The sequence below is a fragment of the Borostomias antarcticus genome (genome assembly GCF_949987555.1).
Source record: "Borostomias antarcticus genome assembly, chromosome: 5".
NCBI lineage: Eukaryota > Metazoa > Chordata > Actinopteri > Stomiiformes > Stomiidae > Borostomias > Borostomias antarcticus.
In genome coordinates, this window is record NC_140238.1 from 26,359,213 (window position 1) to 26,373,910 (window position 14,698).

Below are 14,698 nucleotides of genomic sequence, written 5' to 3' on the forward strand. Positions count from 1 at the left end.
GAATTCTGAAGCCTTTAGCTGGTTCTGAGATCGATGTTACTAGTTCTAAGCTGGCACAGAAACATATATTTTTGCAGCACAGAAATGACAGATGGTTTGGTGTCGGAGGTTTAGCTGCTGTGGCGAATGCACTCAATGTTCTAGCCTGCGAGTCAGCCGTCACGTTTACTCCACTTGCTCGTCAACAGTCACCTCCCATAGACCGACTCAGCACTGACAATCCACTCTGACACTGGTTAGCATGACACAACATAATAGTTATACATACTGTGTGTTTTTGAGATGTTTTAATGGCATCCCGGGATGAAGAAATCGCTTGGTTGTTAAACAGCAATGCGGTGCTGTCAGCAGATTCTGGTGATCGGTGGCACCAGAGGACCTCTTACAGTACTTCATACAGTAGATGGAAGGAGACCTATGACAGGGTGGGGAAGAGCTCTACCCCTTCTTCAACCTCAACATCTGCCACACAGGCCTTTTGGACCTGGTGGGGATGATTTTATGGGACTATACCCCAAACCTCCACATGTTCATCCTTTCACTCCGACCTTTACCCCTTGCCGTATAGGTCAGATCCTGTCCCAACCCCAACCCTTAGTCTAGCCCCAACCCACACTAGGGACTGGAAGAAGGACACCAAAACCAACCCGTCGATCTCCACTGCACAAGTAGAGTAGTGGTGAGAGTATAGGACTCCCACACGGGAGACCGGGATTCAAGCCCCTTGTGGAGATGACTTTATGGGACTATAGCGCAAACCTCCACATGTTCATCCTTTCACTGCAATCTTTTTATACCTTACCTTTGTCCAGAAACAGAAGTTGAACCAATTGCAGCAAAATAGCTAACGTTACAGGAATCATCAGTGTACTGTAACTGCTTTAGCCACTGACCGCTACCATTAATGTTATGGAAGCTGCTGCTAGTTGTTGTGAGCTCATGAGCTAACTGGCTATCCTGCTCTTATTGTGCTGGATTAGCATTGGAAGCATTTAAACTGATGTGTCCAGGCGACAAGACCTATTTTAATTTATCAGACATTATTTCATGTATTTAAATACAGTCACTCCACTGTTACAACCATCCTAGTGTACAGGGACGGTTATAACACATGCTAGGGGCAGTTGTAACATGTCTCAAAAATACCTAATTAAACAATCTAATACTCAAAATGAAAAAGATTATTTATCATTCATGTTATTGTGCCTGTTCATCTCATTTTTAAAATAATGGTTACCTTTTTTCACACTTCATGACAAAAAAGGGGGGAAGCCGTCAAATTATCATGCAAGAACATTTTAATGGGTAGAACACATATCCTCCAAAAGTTTAAACATTAATTCAAACTATGAGTTTAAGGACAACATTCCCAATGAGAGAGAGAGAGAGAGAGAGAGAGAGAGAGAGATACAAACTGTAGAGGTAGAATGAATAAGTGAATTCATCAACATTCTGCATAACCTTAAGATTAGACTGACTTGAAAGAGACAAGCAGTCGAAACAAGAAGGCACTCACATTCCAGAAACCACAGATTCCCTTGTGTTATTTTGCCTTATGAACTTTAAGTTGAAACATTTCATACAGACTCCAAAGTGATGCAAATATCTAGTGCGGATATGGCATAAAAGGAATATCATTCAGGCATTTCAAACATATTTTCTGACAACCAATGTTAGAAGACTGTCAGGTTTAGGGTTAGAACGAGAGAGAAAGAGGGGGGGGGGACACTGCAATCCACATTGATGGAATTATTCCGAGTCACAGTTGTGGCAGCTGGTGGTGACAAGTGTAAAAGTCACTTCCATCTGTGCAGTCCTTGTGTGCCCTCGGCTATACAGGACCATCACTGGAGCCAGAGCTCCCTGGACCTGGAGTAGCTCTCCAGGCACCCGATGCAGAATTCCTCTTCATCTTCATCAGAGGAGTCCTGCATTTTTTGCTTCTTGCTGGGTTTGGGTTTTGTTGTTGTTGCTGAAATTCATTTTTCTCTTTGCTTTTGACTTTCTCCTCTTAGCCTTCGGTTGTTCTTTCACGAGTGTCTGTGGGGACATCGGTTTCTCTATTCTTCCCCTTTGTGGGCTGTTTTCTTGGTCCAGCTTCTGGATGTGGACGGATGGACACGGATGAGGTCATCGCAGAGGATGACGGCTCAGGCTCCACACATGGCATGTCAGGGGAGGATGCTGCAAGTGGCGTGGAGGATGCCACTGTTGCCACCACACTGGGTGTTGGAGCTGTACTGGTACATGCAACTGCATTCATTGCAACTGCAGTAGAAGATGGCTCTGGTGTCACTGGCGGTCTGTGACTAGGGATGGTGCGTAGTCGGTGTCACTGATAATATTTCTACTAAAAGGTCAAATTCCAGTCCATGCAAACCCTGCCTGAATATTTGATGGTGATGCAGCCAGAGGAAGGGCGCTCTTCACAATGCCTGGCAGATCATAAATGGTCATTGTGACTCCTGGATGAGTCTCACAGCAGCTGTTGACGTGCTTCTTCAGTGGTGACCCATATACAGTGCGGTCTAAGGGCTTCAGCTTATGGGAACAGTGTGGAGGGAATGAGAGAAGGATGATCCCATTGCTCCTGCAAAAATCAATCCCCTCCTCAGAAAGGTGTGAGGAATGATTGTCCAGCACTTGGTGTGAGCCTGGAAGTGACTTGAGGAAGACCAAAAAGTCTTCCTCTTGCATCCACGCGGACCCATTTGCTGTGCCGATACAGTCAGAAGGGCCATGCCTGGTGAAGAAGGGCGGGAACTTCTTGCGGGGGAATATCAGCATTGGTGAGATAGAATTTCCCAGGGCATTGATGGAACACGCAGGTGTGATGAGAGTACCCCGTTCTGCAGACGTCACACTGCCAACGTGCTTCATTCCTTTCCTGGCCACAATCTTTCCAGGGTTTGGACAGTGGTGATGCCTCTCATCCATGTTCCAAATGTGTTGTGCAGCAAAACCGTGTCTGGACCGGACGGCAGACAGGTTGTCAAGAAACCTGTTGGTATTAGTGTGGTTGAAGCTCGTAGCCCGTGAGAGACTGGTAGCTTGAGGGCTACGTATGGAGAGGGGAGGGTGCCTTTTCAAAAACACTGTAAACCAGGAGGCTCTAATAATAATAAAGTAATAAGCTATTTTTGATTCAGAATTAATTGAATAAATGTATATAGCCTACTCTAGCTTAATATGTAGGCCTACCTGGTTTGGGCTCAGCCCATAGTATAAATCAGACGCCTGCGTCAGGAAGTCTCTCAGAATGATTTCCTGTTCTGTGGAGAAAACCTTCTTGGGGGTCCTGTCCTACTCTGACTCTCCAGCCTTTGTCTCTAGTGCCAAAATATCACATTCAAATTTAATTACAAGTTAGAAAGTGTGCAGGATCTTTTTACCACTTTTGATTCATTCATCCCTCTCATACGTACAGTACACACCTGCCTTTTGAAACAGATGGGCAAAGTATTCTCTTGTTCTGAGCTTATGTTGCAAAATATTGCTTCGCCTACATAATAGCTTCAGAATTCAGAAGATTCAGTAGTAGTCGTAAGAGAAATTTACTTGGGGAGAATGTAGGATACATACAGTATGGATAAATCCTATCCACAGACCTTGATACAACAGGAGTAATCACATAAAATCACATTAATGTTTCCCATAGAGGAAAAAAAAGCTTCGAACCAGAATCTTTCTTTGGGCATAGTTTGCACCACAGTGTGACATCAGACTTGAGTGGTCTATTTCACTAAGCGCCCGCCACTTACCCACACACCACACGCACACACACACACACACACACACACACACACACACACACACACACACACACACACACACACACACACACACACACACACATACATGCACACCTCATTCCCCATGGGTACTTCCCATTCTGCATCAAAGGTCTGCCCAGTAATATTTAATATAGAAATTAATATGCATTCTCGTTGCTATTTCTTCCTGTCTGAACACATGCATAATGCATGCCCTTCTCTTGCTTGTACAACTTCAGCAAAATATGTCCTCAGAGTTCTCCAGCCCTGAAAGCACACTCTCTCTCTCAATCTCTCTTTCTCCCTCCTTCCCTCTATCTCCCTCTCTCTCATTATCCTCCATTACAGCATCTGTCATCTAGCTACAGTAGAAACAACTGATGGTTGCCGTAAAAGTTGGAAGCAGTATTTCTCAGAAATGGGAAACAGCTTTTGGTTTATGTCTCCCTCTTACCTCCTAGATGAGGGGACAGGCCCGTGTGTGTGTGTTAGCTCTCTGACCTCCTAGATGAACAGGGACTATATATGTCCATATGTGCAGTAGTGCTATTCTACTGTATACTGCACAGTTACTTTACATATGGATGTACAGTAACTACAGGGACTACGGTATATACTGTACAGTAGTCTGTATCTATGTTACTCTGTATCTACTGCAGTGTTTTGTGCTTTCCAACCTTTCTGTAATTTCAACTTCTGAAATGTCCAATTTCACCACAGGGGATCAATAAAGTATCTATATGTCTGTCTGTCTATCTATTTATAGGTCAGTGTGTGTTAGTCTCTGACCTCCTAGGTGAGGGGACAGGAGGTATATTTTAACCTATATATATACAGTATATAGGTTTATATCTTCTTCTGCCCATGGGTGGAACTGCGGGAAGTGCCACAGATAGTCAATAACCCATTATCTAAAGGTTGCCCTATCGTTTCCTGCATCACTGCATTGCTTTGTCAACCCATGGTTGTAAATGATGTCCTGGCTCAGACTGACAGACATGAAGGAAAACCTTGTGAGGCAACTCGAGACCTATTATGGGGTGTAATTTACAGTCACTCTGTCTCTGTGTGGCTTGTTGTTTCCAAGGGTCAGGTTCCAAGTTTGTCAGTCTGGGAAGGTTCTTCTCTGCCCGGCATGTCCTAACACCCCCACTCTCTGGTGCTGTAGGTCTCAGAGAGAGGAGGCCAACAGTCTGCTCAACCTAACCCCAACCACAGAGAGAGAGAGAGGATGAAGCATTAACACATTGTATCAGTAGCGCAATTAGACCCACTTAGCCTGCTAGGTGATAGCATAAAAAGCCGTTGCGTGATTGTGGGGTTGAGTTCACAGCTGGAAATAATTTCTATACAATTACCTCCAATTAATAATTAATTATTTTTAGGTTAAAAATATGGCTGTGGTTGGGATTGCTTTTACTTTCAGGGTGAATTATATGTTTGGAGGGAGAGGTCTGGAGACAGGTTCACGGCAAATACCAGGGGAACTTAAAGCAATACATACCGTTTTCTCCGGTTTTCTCAGAACTGCGCCCCCACAGTAAGTGCACTGTCATACTGTCATAACGTTATCAGATTGTCTTTTTCTTTTTCTGGCGTCCTCCGTGATGTTTCGCTTCGGTTTTCTCACCTCCGTCATGATATCATTGAGCTAAAAAACGCATGATATCCATATACGCCGGAATAGTTAGCTTCTACTGTGTTGTTTAAGCACAACATTGCGCATGCGCACTTCGACTGAATGCTGCGTCCCGGGGGCACAAGTTTTAAAAGGTAATAAATGTCAATGTATTATTTTTCTGAGTAGACTGTTTGGACGATTCAGCTTACTTTTAGTAAATCTAATTGGAGAATTAGCACCAGACATGTTTGTAAAGGTCCAAATATCGCGATGTATTGCTTTAAATACTGGAAATAAAAGTTTCACTAAAAACTAGATCACACAGAGAATGCGTGTGAATTCTGAGCAGCTGAAAGAAATCACAAAAGCATTGGTGAAAATGCATGAATGTGAAAAATCTGAAATGTCAAATGCATCACACTGCACAGCTGAAAACGTGGAAGCTTAAAAACCTGGCAGCAGAAATGGGAAACTGGCAGAATTGGTAGCTGAACTAAATTACCTAAAGAAGCTAAGAACTTAATTACATTGCTACAAGAGCTGGAAGATAAACTGTAATATACCGTCAAAGCTGAAATATGGAATAACTGATGGAATGTATAGCTAAAAAGCTTGGAAGCTGAAAAAACCTGGAAACTAAGCTGAAATGTGAAACTGGCAGAATAGGTGCCAGAAAAAAATGGTGCCAAAGCTGAATATTTAACAAAAGTATAAAAGGTATAAAAAAATCAGCAAGAGGTCCCATCATGTCCTTAAAGAGCTGAACATGTTGATACTTGAATGGTTTAAGTAGCTCAAAGTATGAAGGAGCTGAAGAGTGCCAAAAAAAGTACAGAGGAAGTAAAAAGAAAAAACTATAAAGAACTGGATAACAATAGTGTGAATGCTGACTCAGCATTCACACTAATAAAATACTCTTCAGTAGAGATCACTTTAGTCAAAATTGACCCATTTATTAGCATGCAACAATATATACGGCATATGAATTTTTACGCATATTAATTTTGGCTGTGTGATCTGTTCGGGGGGACCCCTGCCTTCCACGCATGTGGAAAGCGGCAATCTAGATGTTCCCCCCCTCTGGGCCGCTTGGCCCAGAGTGCCGGGCCGGAAGAGGGAACGGCATCTAGCCCCCTGCCTCTATGACGATCAGAGTGGGCCGCGATCGGGAAGACGCTCGGAGGTAACTCAGTCCACTAAGACCGTCAAAGAGCGCCACAGGGGGGACTGCTGTACATTATAGTCCCTGGCCTCCAAAAAAGGGAGGAAGTAAAAAGAAAAAACTATAAAGAACTGGATAACAATAGTGTGAATGCTGACTCAGCATTCACACTAATAAAATATTCTTTTGATGACCCTCTTTTGTGTGTATTTGCATGTGTGCATGTGTACAGTACATGTAAGCGCGTGTGTGTATATATGTGTGTGTGTGTGTGTGCGCAAGTGTGTGCCTGTGTGTGTACTCAAGTGTGTAAAGTCAGCCATCACACAGCCAATAGTACACAGAGTTTGCTCAGCACAACTCAGCCATGATGACTCCAGGTCCGCTGGTGAGCGATGATGCACTGAAGGGGAACTGACTTTAATGGCCCATAATTCAGTGCTGTATGTATGTGTGTGTTTGTGTTTGTGTTTGTGTGTGTGTGTGTGTGTGTGTGTGTGTGTGTGTGTGTGTGTCAGACAAAGGTAGTGTTACACTCCTGCCTCTAAATCTCCAGGTTGGGCAGGGCAGACAGCAGGTAACCCATTGTCCTGGCTAAACCCTGAAATCTCAGCACTGTACAGTTGTTCTGTAAGGCTCTATACTCTAGATTAGAGGGATCAATAGACAGACAGACAGACAGACAGACACACACCTTACACACATACATACATACATACATGCATACATACATACATGCCCACCTCCCTTGTTCTCTGTAAAGCGCATTGTGTTGCCTCTGGGTATGAAATGCGCTATACAAATAAAGCTTTGATTGATTGATTTAGATAGAGAGAGAGAGAGAGAGAGAGAGAGAGAGAGAGAGAGAGAGAGAGAGAGAGAGAGAGAGAGAGAGAGAGAGAGAGAGAGAGAGAGAGAGAGAGATAGATAGATAGATAGATAGATAGATAGATAGATAGATAGATCTCTTTACTGTAGCTCTCCACTGTAACTCTGTACTGTGTAGCTCTGTACTACAGCTCTGTAGTTCTGTCCTCATCCCAGGTAGAGAGAGAGGTAGAGAGACAGGGAAATAAAGGAGGTTAGAGAGCTAAAGAGAGAGAGGAGGGATTGATATGTGAGGGATTGAATGCGGCACGAGAAGGACTCAGAGAGAGGAAAAGAGACATAAAGAGAGAGAGTGTGTGTGTGTGTGTGTGTGGGGGGGGGGGTGATACTAGCGAGAGAATGAGAGTGGATTAGGAGTGACTGAACACTCCCAAACAAACACATTCCTTCAAAGCTTCATGTGAGCCCAACATATGGCCTAACTCACACTTCTGCAGGAGCCCAGGCAGCCAGGCAGATAGAAAAACAGCCAGGCAGACAGACAGGCAGACAGCCAGATAGAAACAAACCAACAGACAGAGACAGCCAGATAGAGAGACAGACAGGCAAGGAGACGGAAAGGCAGACAGAAAGACAGAGAGAAAGACAGACATATAGGCAGACAGAAGGGATGCAGAAGTAGAGAGACAGGTTACTTACAGTAGCACTTATAGAAGCCACACCTTAATTGGAACTGCCAAGCCACATAGCGTGGTACAGTATGTTGCATTTAGATGAGTGATTTCAGTACAGAGTCTAATGAGAAAAACACATTAAATGTATGTGTGTGTGTGTGTGTGTGTGTGTGTGTGTGTGTGTGTGTGTGTGTGCTGCTAGTGCGTGTGCATATTGTATGCGTGTGTGTGAGAGATTCAATTCAATTCATTTATTAATTTAAAAGGGACAGCGTACAGTTAAAACATATACATTACGCATAGGCTACTATGACAACATACAATGCACTGTACCAGATTCTAGCTTCAAGCTAATTTGCATCTGCAGTCCCCTTGGCAGGTCAGAGTACATAAAACACAACGAGCGATACAGATGTGTGACTAGTGTGTGTAGAAGTTGGGTGGTAGAAGTAGAAGGTGAGGCAGGGCGATGTTCTCCGTGCTCGGGCCTCCTGTAGGTGTTCTAATCCGCAGTGTAAGTGCATGCGAACCCAGCCCCTAATCAGCTTACTGCACCACACTGTGCTGAAGGCAAGACCAGAGGCGCCAACGACAGACAGAGAGGAGGAGAGAGAGAGAAGAGGAGGAGAGAGAGAGGAGAGGACAGAGGAGATGACGGAGGGGGAGACGCGGGAGGCGCAAGGGGCACGGAGGACAGGGAGCGTGAGAGAGGGAGAGGAGGAGAGCCACGGAGACGGATGAAAAGGGAAATATGAAGATGGAGAGTGGGGGAGGAGCAGAGAGAGAGGGAGATGAAAAGATAGAGAGGATGAGAGGGATGGAGAGAGAGAGAGAGAGAGAGAGAGGGCAGTGCTTACAGTAAGTGAAGCGTATCACGCGTTTATTGGGAGTTTTCCCCCCCCTGTGCTTCAGAACGTCTGCCAGTGACAGATGTCTCTCTTACCGTCATTGTCTCTCCCTTTCCGGTAACCTCCCTCTGGGTTGTACTCCCCCCCCCCCCCCCCCCCCACCCCACCCCACCTCCATCTCTCTCTTGCTTTACAGTATCTCTCTCTCTCTCTCTCTCTCTCTCTCTCTCTCTCGCTCTCTCTGCCAATTAAATTCAAAGGGGCTTTATTGCCATGGGAAACATACATTTACATTTCCAAAGCAAGTGTGACATAAAAATAAAAATGTACCTACGATTAACAATACAAGGAAATCTCTGTCTCCCAGTCCTTGTCTCTCTCTCTCTCTCTCTCTCTCTCTCTCTGGGCCTGTGATCTGCAGTATCAGTGTTGTAAATGCAGACTACTGGAGTAATCACTCCTAACACTGCTGTACTGATGGCATTGTAAATCACAGGCGACCCAGCTGCAGCCCAGGCGTCGGAGTGGCCCTTTGATGTGGAGCCCTGCTGAATTAGGCCATCGCCCAGCAGTACTCTGCACTGCACACCAGCACCGCCTGCCTGCTCGCCTCATTCAGGATGTGTGTGTTCATGACACACACACACACACACACACACGCGCGCACGCACGCACGCGCACACACACACACCGCATCTCCCATTGCCCTCTCTATGTCTATTGCTCTCTCTTTCCCTCTCTCTCTCTCACACACAATATGCAAATCATAATCTCAACCCCATGCATTCTCTCTTCCCTCACTCACTTCTATCTCTCTCTCATTTTCAAATGTACAAATACCCACAAATTGTAACGGCCTATTTACACCAAACGTGAAGAAAGTTCGCTTTGCTTTCCTTCGGTCGCCTGCATGTCCCTAATTTTGTGCCACATCAATGAAAGCATGTTTGATTACACCAACGCTACTAGCAAGTTTGATAGACACAGCTAGTTAGAGTCTGCATTTCATTTCAAACCTTTATTTATACTCATAAAGCACTGAGGTTTCCCTCATTTACAGTGTTGACAAGTTCACACAAATAACAGAACAAATACAATATAAAATAATAATAATTAAAAACAGTTACAGTTACTGCATTCACAATAGTTTTGGTGCTCGTGTCCCTGTAAAATTGTTTCCCAGAATGCACTGTGGTAGCATGCTAGACAATACTTGAAGGTAATTGGCTTTCGCCAGGCAAAATGCCCAGTGGAGTTGGACATTTTTAAACTCAAACGAACACGAGATTCTCGCAAGATTCACACATTTCGCGCCACTCGCAGTTTCGGCACAATTATCTCCGCCCATTCACCTCCTGCCAAAGACTTCTCCTTCTCTCCGTCCTCTCACTCCGACTCATCAGCGGAAAGAAGAGAGAGGGAGAAAGAAAGGGAGAGATGGAGTTGAGGAGGGAACATCAACTAATTGCGCTGATGAAAAGATCCCTGGCCGGTGTCCAGTTCTCAGAGAGAAGGAGAGTGAGTTGCAGGAGAGAAGGATGGAGAGACTGATGGAGGGAGGAGAGAGCTATCTGGTGGGGATGCTGCACAGCTCATCAGAGAGCGAGAGAGAATGAGGGAGAGAATGAGAGAGGGAATGAGGGAGAGAAGGAATGAGGGAGAGAAGGAGAGAGAATGAGGAAGAGAAGGAGAGGGAGAGAAGGAGAGAGAATGAGGAAGAGAAGGAGAGAGGGAATGAGGGAGAGAAGGAGAGAGGGAGAGAAGGAGAGAATGAGGAAGAGAAGGAGAGGGAGAGAAGGAGAGAGAATGAGGAAGAAAAGGAGAGGGAGAGAAGGAGAGAGAATGAGGAAGAGAAGGAGAGAATGAGGGAGAGAAGGAGAGAGGGAATGAGGGAGAGAAGGAGAGAGGGAGAGAAGGAGAGAGAAGGAGGAAGAGAAGGAGAGAGGGAATGAGGGAGAGAGAATGAGGAAGAGAAGGAGAGAGAGAATGAGGGAGAGCAGGAGAGAGTGAGAGAAGGAGAGAGGGAGAGAAGGAGGGAGAGAAGGAGAGAGAATGAGGGAGAGAAGGAATGAGGGAGAGAAGGAGAGAGAGAATGAGGGAGAGAAGGAGAGACAGAATAATGGAGAGAAGGAGAGAGGGAAGCGAGTGGACGCGGGGGGACGGGTCCTGGTGTCACCGCGGTGACGGGCTGTGGCGTGGAAGCCTGTCAATTTTCCACACGTACGCCACACTCAGCGCACGTCGAAATTGCATATCAATTACACGGAGATGTGAAGATTCATTTATAATTCGATCAGTCAACTCGGGTGTCACTCCTCTCTTTCACATCCCTTCATCCTCTCCTTCCTGGCTGGTCCTTTCCTCATCCTGGTTTTTCCCCTTGCTTGGTTCCCATCAATGCAGCATCTTTACCCAGAGCTGCTGTGTGTGTGTCTGTGTGTGTGTGTATGTGTGTGTGCCTGTGTGTGTGATTAAGCAACTTTTTATGCCACTGTGGGACCTATACATGACAGAGCCTTCGAAACATGTTTGACATGTTACATACTGTAATTGATTGAAGTGGTCACCATGGGTTGAACTGCGCTCTATACTGTACATCTGTCCTTTTTTGTCTTCTCTGGTCTCTGGTGCGGTTGTCAGGCTAAAATAATGTCATATAACAGCAGAAGAGGACTCGCACACAGAATAAAAATCACTAAGACTAAAAGTCTTTGCAAAAGATTACTTCATTATTTGAGATCAGGCTTTACAGTGCAAACGTTTCAGTCCACACAGGGACTATCTTCAGCAGTATCTTCAGTACTATCTTCAGCAGTATCTTTAGTAGTATCTTCAGTACTATCTTCAGTACTATCTTCAGCAGTATCTTTAGTAGTATCTTCAGTACTATCTTCAGTAGTATCTTCAGTAGTATCTTCAGTAGTATCTTCAGTAGCGTCTTCAGTAGTGTCTTCAGTAGTATCTTCAGTAGTATCTTCAGCAGTATCTTCAGTACTATCTTCAGCAGTATCTTTAGTAGTATCTTCAGTACTATCTTCAGTACTATCTTCAGCAGTATCTTTAGTAGTATCTTCAGTACTATCTTCAGTAGTATCTTCAGCAGTATCTTTAGTAGTATCTTCAGTACTATCTTCAGTAGTATCTTCAGTAGTATCTTCAGTAGTATCTTCAGTACTATCTTCAGTAGTATCTTCAGTAGTATCTTCAGTAGTATCTTCAGTAGTATCTTCAGTAGTGTCTTCAGTAGTGTCTTCAGTAGTATCTTCAGTAGTATCTTCAGTAGTGTCTTCAGTAGTATCTTCAGTAGTGTCTTCAGTACTATCTTCAGTACTATCTTCAGTAGTCCCTGTGTGGACTGAAATGTTTGCACTGTAAAGCCTGATCTCAAAGAATTAAGTAATCTTTTGCAGACATTCAGTCTTAGTGATTTTTATTCTGTGTGCGAGTCCTCTTCTGCTGTTATATACATAATTGATTGAAAACGTGAATGGTTATCGAACCAAAAAGAATCATTACGTCCGTTCAATGGGACATGCATGTAAAACATGATAAAGTAACGTTCAGAGCCAAAGCAGATCATCATGAGGCTGTGTGAGAATTCAAAAGATTGATGGAGAATTATTGTTGATATAACAGCACACTAACCACCATACAATCCAGTATATTCAACTAGATGCTTTTAACCTTTAACCTTTTGACTTAATTCTTTTCTGGGAGGCAGCGATGCACCCCATACACAAATACCATTTCCTCACCCTCGTCTGTTTCTTACACTAAGAAACTGCCAGTCACGTCAGGTCACTGGGCTCCTGTCACACCAGCATGTTGGCCAGCGTGCCATGTCCCCCTGGCTGTGATCTCATAAACACAGGCAGTGGCATGTGTTGATGTTGATTGTACATACAGTACATTCATTGTTATTATATGTCTCTACTATAACTCCCACTGCACTGACCAGTTTTATTCAGATTTTGAGTGAATGTGTGCGTGTGGGTGCGAATAAGACTGTGTATGTCTGTAAATAAGTGTGTGTGTGTGTGTGTAGGTCACCTTCCCTGTGTAAACAGAGATAAACACATTACTCAAATGCTTCTCTAAAGCATATGGTAGAACATTGAGAGTGTTAACGTGTTATGAAGCCAAGTGTGTGTGTGTGTGTGTGTGTGTGTGTGTTTGTCTGACGAAACACAGCCACAACCCTGAACCTCCCCCGGACCCCGCTGGATGGTATGGCACGGCTCAGTTTCACCCACATATCGATGCATCGCGCGTGTGTGTGTGTGTATTTCACAACAATCCATCGCAAAACCACTGGCGCTATCCTCAAAGGCTAACACTATAGGCATCTTGGAATGTTTGTGCCACCTGAAGGTTTGTTTTCCAGGACCCCAGAAGTTAGCCTCGACGTCCTGTAGGTCGAGCTGTCCGTGGCCGTGTCGGGAGGCAAGGCTCATCCGTTCTTGCTATCGCGGGGCAGGAACTTAGGAACAATTTTTAAAATAAAAAGCGTCAAGAGGGGCTCGCTGAGAAGAGGATCTGAGGATGTTCTGCATAGTGCCTGTACAGCAGAACTTCAGGACAAACGTTTTGAAATGATATGACTGTTTTGTGTACAGTACTGTAGGTGCAACGTTGCTGTAACGTTTCCTTTCTGTTTGCTACTTGTTTTTATAAGATACCAAAGCAAAACTAAAACAAAAATTCCCCCATTTTCAAAAATGACACGCTTTTTCAATCTTTTGAATCTTCGCTGCCAGCGCACTGTCAAGCTATTGTGCGATTTACATTTTCTGTGTGCCCTACAGCATGTGTGTGTGTGTGTGTGTGTGTGTGTGTGTGTGTGTGTGTGTGTGTGTGTGAGCGAGTGAGAGGGAGGGAGAGCCTTTGTGTGTTTATGTGTGTCTGCTTGTGACTGTACAGGCATGTGGCTGGATGTATGCGTGTGTATAGTACGGCCTGTGCACACGCGTGTGTGGAGTACAGCTCTCACACGCCATTGAGAAAGGACCTTAACCCCCACATGAACCCTCTCTCTGACTGACTGAGTGACTGGAGGAGGTGGACCAGAGTTCAGGTCAGGTGTCTCTGCTAACAACCGCTGTGACCATGACGCTGTATAGCAGCACCTACAGAGACAGGGTGGCGCAGAGCGCCCGGGTTGTGGGGCGCCGGCTAGCGTGGATACGCCGCGTCATGTCGGCGACCTCTATGTAAACGAGACTCCCCGATGCCCGCGTGACGAGGGGTCGGAGCTTGCAAGGCTCTCTGGTGGCGTGTGTGTTTAGGGGGGGGGTTTGATCAGTCAAACCTTGCCAAGGACACGGCTGTGTGATCACATATTTCTCCAAGCCTGTGTTGTCGTCTTCTAAATGGCCGCTGATGCAGAGATCACAAACACATCACAAACAATAAACACATTATGCATGCAACACACAACCACCAGACAAACACACACACGGGTTCTCTCAGGCATACTTTCGTTCCAAATACTGATTACATGTGATTAAATCTGTCCTGAATCTGTCCATCCTTTTGGCTTGTAAGACATTGAAATTATTTCTTAATGATCACTCTTCTTTTCCGTCTCTCCCCCCACCCCCCGCCCCCATCAGACCACAACCACCTGAACAACGCTGCGTTGTCACCCCTGGGGCCAGCGATGGCACTGTCCCACCCTCACAACAACCTGGGGCTGGGCTTTAACAAGTACACCTCCCTCAAGGCAGTGGGTAAGCAATGCATCGCTCTCACACACACACACACACACACACACACATACACACGTGTTCACA

The 14,698-nt window shown here is 45.1% G+C and overlaps 1 protein-coding gene across 1 annotated transcript in view; it reads left to right on the forward strand.

Annotated features, from left to right (window-relative positions):
* The window catches only part of LOC311309546 (protein shisa-8), a gene marked incomplete at both ends in the record, with an annotated part of 78,204 nt that overhangs the window by 50,040 nt on the left and 13,466 nt on the right, over positions 1-14,698 (forward strand). The window contains one exon of the mRNA XM_084438874.1: positions 14,519-14,635. Within this exon, the coding sequence (XP_084295000.1) occupies positions 14,519-14,635 (117 nt within the window). The remainder of the gene's footprint in view (positions 1-14,518; positions 14,636-14,698) is intronic.